The sequence below is a fragment of the Tachyglossus aculeatus genome, chromosome 22 (assembly GCF_015852505.1).
Source record: "Tachyglossus aculeatus isolate mTacAcu1 chromosome 22, mTacAcu1.pri, whole genome shotgun sequence".
Classification (NCBI taxonomy): Eukaryota; Metazoa; Chordata; class Mammalia; order Monotremata; family Tachyglossidae; genus Tachyglossus; species Tachyglossus aculeatus.
In genome coordinates this window covers 31,838,758-31,847,687 of record NC_052087.1, presented here as the reverse complement: position 1 = coordinate 31,847,687, position 8,930 = coordinate 31,838,758, and the positions used below count along the sequence as shown (strand labels likewise).

At 40.9% G+C, this 8,930-nt stretch overlaps 1 protein-coding gene across 1 annotated transcript; it reads right to left on the bottom strand.

Annotated features, from left to right (window-relative positions):
- Positions 1-6,325: 6,325 nt before the first annotated feature.
- Positions 6,326-7,258, bottom strand: LOC119943882 (olfactory receptor 478-like). Its single transcript, XM_038765069.1, has one exon. The coding sequence runs from the start codon at positions 7,253-7,255 to the stop codon at positions 6,326-6,328; it is 930 nt and encodes a 309-aa protein (XP_038620997.1). The 5' UTR covers positions 7,256-7,258.
- Positions 7,259-8,930: the final 1,672 nt, after the last annotated feature.

Here is an 8,930-nt window from a genome sequence, read left to right as displayed (position 1 = left end):
AATCCTGGCTCTGCCAATTGTCAGCTGTGTGACTTTGGGCAAGTCACTTCACTTTTCTGGGCCTGTTACCTCATCTGGCAAATGGGGATTAAGATTGTGAGCCCCCTGTGGGACAACCTGATCACCTCGTGATCTTCCCAGCTCTTAGAACAGTGCTTTGCACATAGTTAGCACTTAATAAATGCCATTATTATTATTAGGGGGAGAACCTTAGTGGATACTTTCTCCAGCCCCCCACCTTTCGCTCACGCCCTCCCCTCTGCCTGAAGCTACATTCCCTTTCAAATCTATCAGGCCAGAGCTCTCCGCAGCCTCAAAATCCTCCTGATGACTCTCCTCCTCCAGGAAGAATTCCTCCATTAATTTTCTTCTCCCCATGTTTTTTCTTCCTAACTAATAATCAATCCATCAATCAACCAATCAGATTTGTTGAGTGCTTACTGTGTGCAGAGCACTGCAATAAACATTTGGGAGAGGTCTCTATGTGATGCCAATTTGTACTTCCCAAGCGCTTAGTACAGTGCTCTGCACATAGTAAGCGCTCAATAAATACGATTGATTGATTGATTGATTGATTGACAACGGAACGGAGATGGTAGACATGCTTGCTGCCCACAAGGAGTGTACAGCCTAGAGGGACAGACATTGAAATACATTATGGATATGTACAATAGTGCTGTGGGGCTGAGGGTGGGGTGAATAAAGCTCAAAAATCCAAGTGCAAGGACAATGCAGAAGGAAAAGGAAGTAGGGGAAATAAGAGTTTAGTCCAGGAAGAGGTCTCAGCTCTCCGGAACTCAGCTACTCATAGCATTTTGTATATATCAATTTACACCATTTAATGACATGTATTCCATTATCCATCTTTTCATTCCTTTTCTCTTCCTCACTTTAAACAATTTTGCATTCATCTCCCCCTCTATACTGTGACCTACTTGAGGGTGGGAATTGCATCTTTTACATCCAACAGTCTCTTTCACATGCTTAGTACAGTGTTCTACACACTGTAAGTGCTCAGTAAACATTATTGATAGACTGATATAAATACATTCTTCACCCATTTTTAAGATTAATATCTAAGAACAATGGAGCTTACAATTACTAATAACTGAAAAAATATATTAGCAGACAACAAACTAAATATATTATTTAGAAATAACAGCTTTGCATTTCCTCTCTAGTAAAACTGACTGGCAGAATTTGGGTAAATACAGAGTGCTTTCATGAGAAGTTAATTATTATTATCATTATTATTATTAGACTGTCCATGAAACAGTGAGGCTTGTGGTTTCCTGACAGCTGAAATTCAGCCACAAAAAAATTTCTTTTCAACAGATTGAAAATATTGGTGTAGTTGCAGAATGTTATTTAGGTCAAATATATTGGCCCTAATGATAATTCTGCCCAATGTGCTTCATGAGTGGGAGAAATGAGATGGCAAAGAGGCTCCCAATGCTAGGTAGGTGACAATAGTTTTCTCTCTACCTTCCACTACTGTTTCAGGGCTGAGCCCTCTGGTTGATTTCAGGGTCTACCTGAGTGAAGTTTGTTAAACAAAATGAATCATTACACAGTTTGACAACAGAGAGTTTGACAGAAAGGGTAAATGCCATAGAGCCATAGAGGCCCCTTCTCCATAATGCAGTCTAACATGGCAGATAGTATGACAAAAACTGCATCTGATCTCCTTATCTTGCATAGTTCCCAGACCTTAGTACAATGCTTGCCATATCATAAGTGCTTAACAAATACCACAATTATATTATATGCTTATTATCATTATTACTTACTAGACCAGAGTATAAGGACAGGGATACTGTAATGTCAGTCTCAGCAACCGGTCTCACTAACTAAATATTATAATACTATCACAATCTGAGGGAAATGGGCATTTACTGGAGCCAGCAATTGCAATGGTAGCCTGAAATCCTAGAAGCTTTTATAGTAGTTGTCAGAGTAACAGGACTTACTGTGTTACTACAATCTACTGAAAATTTACTTCAGTAAAAGTCACAGAGACCTAAGGGGAGATAGGGAAGTAAACTAAAAGGAAAGATAGGAAACTAAATATAAAAAAAGTACAACAGTATAAACTAGGATACTAAGTGTCAAAAATTGGAACTGTTTGTTGTATTTGTGGTACTAAAGACCATTGGAGCTCCAGAAAGTATCTTGTATTTAGTGATATGAACAATTAAAGTCAAAGAAAACTATAGTGATAATATAATGCTCTGAATACAGTGTGCTCAAAAAATATGATTGATTAATTGATAGAGATATTGCTATGGAAGAAGTTCATAAACTCTGTAATTCATCTCAGATGTGCAGAAAATACTAAAGCAGTGGAGTTTTCTAAAGCATTATTCACTTGGTGAAGTTAACTACCTTTGAGCCGTACGAGATCCACTATCTCTAGTATTTTTGCCTCCGTATGTGAGAATTCAGTTTTGGAAATTAGGTCTTTACTCTGAAATCCAAATAAACCCTTATAACCTGAGATAGTTTTTAGAATTTTCAGATTCTTGTCCCTTTGTATCACTGCATTTCAAGCTGGGAAGACTGTGAGGAGCTGTGTCCAATAATAATAATAATAATAATAATAGGGCATTTGTTAAGTGCTTATTATGTGCCAAACACCATTCTAAGTGCTGGAGTAGATACAGGGGAAATCAGGTTGTCCCACATGGGGCTCAAAGATTTAATCCCCATTTTACGGATGAGGGAACTGAGGCACAGAGAAGTTAAGTGACTTGACCAACTTCACACAGCAGACAAGTGGAGGAGACAGGATTAGAACCCATAAACTCTGACTGCCAAGCCCATGCTCTTTCCACTAAGCCACACTGCTTCTCTAACCTGATCATCTTGTATTTACACCCAATGCTTAGTGCAGTGCATTGCACATAGTAAACACTAACAAGTGCCACAATAATAATAAAATCTGCTGCATTGTTATGGCTTTAAAATCTAAAATCAGCACTTTTGAAAATAATTCTTTATATTCCCTTTTACGTATGACACTCACCTTTGGAGCAGGAAAGAAACATCTCAGGATCACAAAGGGATTATTGGGGTATAAATAGCACTTTATCATGGCTGCCATGGGTTTAGGGCATTTGGGAACTGTCTCCCTTGGAGCTACAAGCCAGGGTTACTTCTCTCAGTAGGAAATATGTCCTTTTCTGCAGGTGGTAAATTAAAATTGAATGAAACTTAACACTGATGATATGAGAGATGGTAGCTAATCTATATTGCTGATTATTCCTGGATCTTGCAAGATGGTGAATTCAGGTCTTAGTTTAAGACAGTTTGGAGCAATTTCTGCTGAAGAAGGAAAATAAGAGGAGAAAAATATCAGCAAAATGAACTGTGAATGTTATCTCCAGAAACTCCAGTGCTTTTTTAAAGTTGTTTTTTATTTCATTTTTTCAAAAGAACCAGTATTTTCTCCAATGGAAAGATCTTGGGACTAGAAGTCTAGTTCTAGTCCCAGACCTGCCACTGACCTGCTTTGTAACATTGAGAAAGAAAGCACTTCATCTCTGTGGGCCTTAACTCTAAAATGGGAATAAAATATCTGCCTTCTCTCCCTCTTAGTTTGTTACCTCTGAAGTGGGCAGTGACTATTAACCCAACACTTTATTCATAGCATCCATCAGTGGTATTTAATACTTATTGTGTGCAGAACAGTGTACTAAGCACTTGGAAGAGTACAATATAAGAGAATTGGTAGCTATGTTCCCTGCCCACAAGGAGTCTAGAGTCTAGAGAGGAGTTTAGAGGGACTTAGTAAATAAGCCAAGTATTTATTCTTGCATAAATTGAGATAAGAATTACCCATCTAAGCATAGGATACTAAATTAATATTTATCCCATTATTCGAGTCTATCCACTAACCCGTTCCTATGTCAGGAATTCTCTCCTACCCAATGTAAAGTCATCAATATATCTCCTTCCAGACAAATCCCTTTATATCTAAGTGTGTTCCCCATGGTGTTGGATAACATTTATTCCTAGCCTTTCATTTACTAAACTTTTGAAAATTTGAAGACTTGCTTTAGCAGTATTTGTTACTTCCAGTGTGCCAAACACTGAGGTAGACACAAGGTTATGAAATTAGACACAGTCCCTGTCCCACACGGGGCTCACAGTCTAAGTAGGCATTGAATCTCCATTTTACAGATGAGAAAACTGAGGCATAAAGAAGTTACATGAATTTCCAAGGTCACACGGCAGGCAAGTGGCCAAATTGGGATTAGAACCCAGGCCTTCTTAACTCCCAGGCCCATGACATGTTGCTTTTCAAGACCCTTGTTAATGCATCCTCAACTTTACCTCCTAGTATCAATTTTTAACAACATTTCCACATATGTTCCATTTTGTAAGCGTGCGCAGCAACACTGACAGCCTGCAAGTTCTTGGCAATCTGGGTGCCTGTGGGACCCCTTCTAGACTGTGAGCCCATTGCTGGGTAGGGATCGTCTCTATATGTTACCAATTTGTACTTCTCAAGTGCTTAGTACACTGCTCTGCACACAGTAAGCGCTCAATAAATACGATTGAAGGAGTGAATGAATGTGACTGGTAGGGGTGAGAGTGCAAGAGGCTTTGTACAGACCATTCCTTTCCTTTCCCAATTTCAATTCCTTTCAATTTCTTTCCCAAAGTCTTTATTTTTATCCTGGAGATATACACTCTCCCTTCCCTTTCTGTTCCCTTTGCCTGGGGGAAGGATTGTGTAAAGAGTGTGGGCTTGGGAGTCAGAGGTCATGGGTTCGAATCCTGACTCAGCCACTTGTCAGCTGTGTGATCTTGGGCAAGCCACTCAACTTTTCTGTGCCTCAGTTACCTCATCTCTAAAATGGGGATTAAGACTGTGAGTCCCATGTGGAACAACCTGATCACCTTGTATTCCCCGCCCCAGTGCTTAGAACAGTGCTTCGCCCATAGTAAGTGCTTAACATACACCAGAATTAATTATTATTATTATTGACACCACCAGTTAAAGTCTATGCCTAAGTTTGATGGGTTCAGCCTGGAAGGGGCAGAAATGACAAACTGGGCTGCCCGCCAAAGTGTGTTGCTTTAAATCTGGATCTCATGAGCTTTCATATGAATAGATCTCTGCTGGGGACTCCATATACCTTTTCCATAATTTCCCAAGATAATTCTTCAGGATGGGGTAAGGGATTCCCGTGGAGCAAGAAATGTCAAAGACAGAATCCTTCCCACCCATGACACCTCATTAAAATCAGAACACACCCACAGCTGACTGCTCGATGTTCAGAATTTTTGTTAGCATTAATTAATTAATGTGATTTCCCAACCACAGACCGCCCAAAACAGTGGATCAAAAACTAATAAGGAGGCTTGAATATGTTCTTCATGAAAGAGTAAATGTTTTTTTAAAAAGCTATTAAACTAATTCCAAAGTTTATCAAAATTTGAACAGAAATTCCAGTATACAAAACTTTTTATTTTCTTCTTCGAGAAAGCTAACTCGACTGTGCTGGACAGCAGCGGCATGGGAGAGAGTGGAGGGCGGAGACTCAAGTTGATTGCATGGAAGGAGGCAACGGTAAACTGCTTCCATATTATTACCAAGAAAACTCTATGGATCCACTACCAGAACAATTGTGGTTGGAGTTGGGGCATTCTGGGAGAGATGTGCCCATGGCATCGCTGTGGGTCAGAGACGACTCAGCAGCATAAAACCTTCTTGTTCTTCACAATCTCAAGGGGGATGAAATGATTTGACCTGTTCTAAATCCAAATTAAAGTCCATTTCACTGTTTTATTTTTTATATATTTTTATTTTATTTTTATGATGTTTGCTGGAAGGCATTGCATTAAGTGCTGGGGTAATTTTAAAATAACACAGTGCCTGTCCTACACGAGGCCGTAGTCTTCACTCCAATTTTACTGATAAGGTAACTGAGGCACAGAAAAATTAAGTGACTTATCCAAGGACACAGCAGACAAGTGGTTGGAGCTGGGATTAGAACCCAAGTCTTATGACTCCGAGGCCTGTATTCTTTCCATTAAACTGCACTGCTTCCCAACATGATCTAAAGGCAGTGTTAATCCATGAAAAATGAATTTTCTGGCAAAAAGCTTAGTACAGAGCACATCCCCGGGATATAGATGTGAGTGATAACACCTCTTTTCTTAACTAAAATGATACTTATCCACGAGTTGTGTCCAAATTTTTATTTCTTTCAAACTTACAATTAGAATGTGTCAACAAAACAACAAATGAGCACATACTTTTTTCTTACCGTCCTTGGATTATCAATGGATCATCCCAAATTTTATTTAAAAATAATTATTCATACTTGTGCATTATCCTTATCACTGCTCCTCTCACATCCTTGTTCCTCAGAGTATAGATTAGGGGGTTCAGCATGGGGATCACCACTGTGTAGAACAGAGACACAACTTTATTCTGCTCCAAGGAGCGGCTGGAGCTGGGCTGCACATAAGTGAACGTGACGGTGCCGTAGAATAGAATAAGGGCGGTGAGGTGGGAGGTGGAGGTAGAGAAAGCTTTCTGTCTCCCATGGCCTGCCTGGATCCTCATGATGGCACAGAGGATGTATGCATAAGAGATGATTATGGTGGGGACAGTGATTAATATTATGATGGCAGCAGAGATGGAAGTAATGATTAGAACCAGGGAAACGTCAGAGCAAGCAAGTTCTACTAATGGAGGGAAATCACAAAAAAAATGATTGATTTCATTGGATCTGCAGAAGGCTAAGCTAAGCACACAAATGGTAAATAGCATGCTATTTAAACAACCCCCGACATAGGTGGTAGTTATGAGCTGGACACACACTTTATTGGACATAGAGATGGTATAGAGCAGGGGATTGCAGATGGCCACAAAACGGTCATATGCCATCATAGCCAGTAAGATGCCCTCTGAGGTCCCAAAAGCAAAGGTAGAACAGAACTGGGCAACACAGCCAGCAAAGGATATTGTGTCTCTCTCTACTAAGAAGCCCTTAAGCATCTTGGGCGTGACAGTTGATGAAAACCAAAAATCGATGAAAGCCAAATGGCTCAGAAAATGGTACATTGGCGTGTGAAGTTGGGAACTGGCCCTGATTAACATGATAATGCTGAGATTACCCATGACTGTGACAACATAAACCACGAGAAACAATGTGACGAGGAAGATCAGGAGGACAGGATCGTCCGTTAATCCCAAAATAACGAACTCTGTCATAGAAGTGTCGTTTCCATCAGTCATTTTGTCCAAGGCGAAGACTCTGGATGAAAAAGATAGATTTTAGAAGCATTCCAGTCCTGCCAGATCTCGCCTTCATACTTACCTTCCCCCTTCACCCACTGAGTCAACCTTACTCCTACCTGCCAAGTATCATAACCATCCCTAACTCTCAATCAGAGTGATAATTATTGAGCATTTACTGTGTGCAGAGCATTGTATGAAACACTTGTGAGAACACCATAAAGTAAATAATAATAACAATAAAGTTGGTAGACGTGATTCCTTCTCACAAGGAGTTTACAGTCTATTGGGTAAGACGGGCACTAAAAACATTACAGCCAGGGGAGGCAACAAAGAATAAGGATTTGTACATAAGTGCTGAGTGGATGGAGTGTGCCTAACGAAATGCTCTGAAGGAAAAGACCAAGATGTAAAGACAAGGCAGAGGGGAAGGAGAATGTGCAGGGACATGGAGCAGTGTTTTTTAGTGAATAGAGCACGGATCTAGGACTCAGAAGATCCTGAATTCTATTCCCAGACCTGCCACATGTCTGCTGTGTGACCTTAGGCAAGTTACTTAACTTCTCTGGGCCTCAGGTACCTCATTTATAAAATGGGAATTAAGAGTGTGAGCCCCAAATGGGACAGGGACTGTGTCCAACCTGACTAACCTGTATCTACCCTAGTGCTTAGAATAATGTTTGGCACATAGTAAGCGCTTAACAAGTACTATTATTATTATTATCATTAAGTCATGGAAGCCCTCCTGGAAGAGAAGTGATTTTAATGGCATAGAGGATAGAGCACAGGCCTGGGAGTTAGAAGGTCATATGTTCTATTCCAGCTCCGTCACTTGTCTGCTGTGTTGCCTTGGGGAAGTCACTTCACTTTTCTGAGCCTCAGTTCCCTCATCTGTAAAATGGGGATTAAAATGTGATCCCCATGTGGCACAGGCTCTGTGTCCTACCTGATTTGCTTGTATCCACACCTGTGCTGAGTACAGAGCCTGGCACATATTAATAATAATAATAATAATGATAATAATGACATTTGTTAAGCGCTTACTATGTGCAAAACACTGTTCTAAGTGCTGGGGGGGATACAAGGTGATCAGGTTGTCCCACGTGGGGCTCACAGTCTTAATCCCCATTTTACAGATCAAGTAACGGAGGATCAGAATAGTTAAATGACTTGCCCAAGGTCATACAGCAGATATGTGGCGGAGGTGGGATTCGAACCCGTGACCTCTGACTCCAAAGCCCGTGCTCTTACCACTGAGCCAAGCATATACCACAGTTAATAGGGTTTTGGTGGCCTGTTGAATATGAGGTGGGGAGGGAGTTCCAGGCAGGAAGAAGGAGCATGGGAGCAAAGGGCTGACGGCAAGGAAGACCAGACTGAGGCACAGTAAGAAGGTTGGTATTAGAAGAGCCAAGTGTGTGGGTTGAGTAATAGTAAGAATCGGTAGGAGCGTGAGAAGCAGCGTGGCTCAGTGGAAAGAGCAGGGCTTTGGAGTCAGAAGTCATGGGTTCAAATCCTAGATCTGCCAATTGTCAGCTGTGTGACTTTGGGCAAGTCACTTCACTTTTCTGGGCCTGTTACCTCATCTGGCAAATGGGGATTAAGATTGTGAGCCCCCTGTGGGACAACCTGATCACCTCGTGACCTTCCCAGCTCTTAGAACAGTGCTTTGCAC

What these genes read in the sequence shown, in the direction of transcription:
- LOC119943882 (XM_038765069.1), bottom strand. Translation starts at nt 7,255, where the DNA reads ATGACTGATGGAAACGACACTTCTATGACAGAGTTCGTTATTTTGGGA.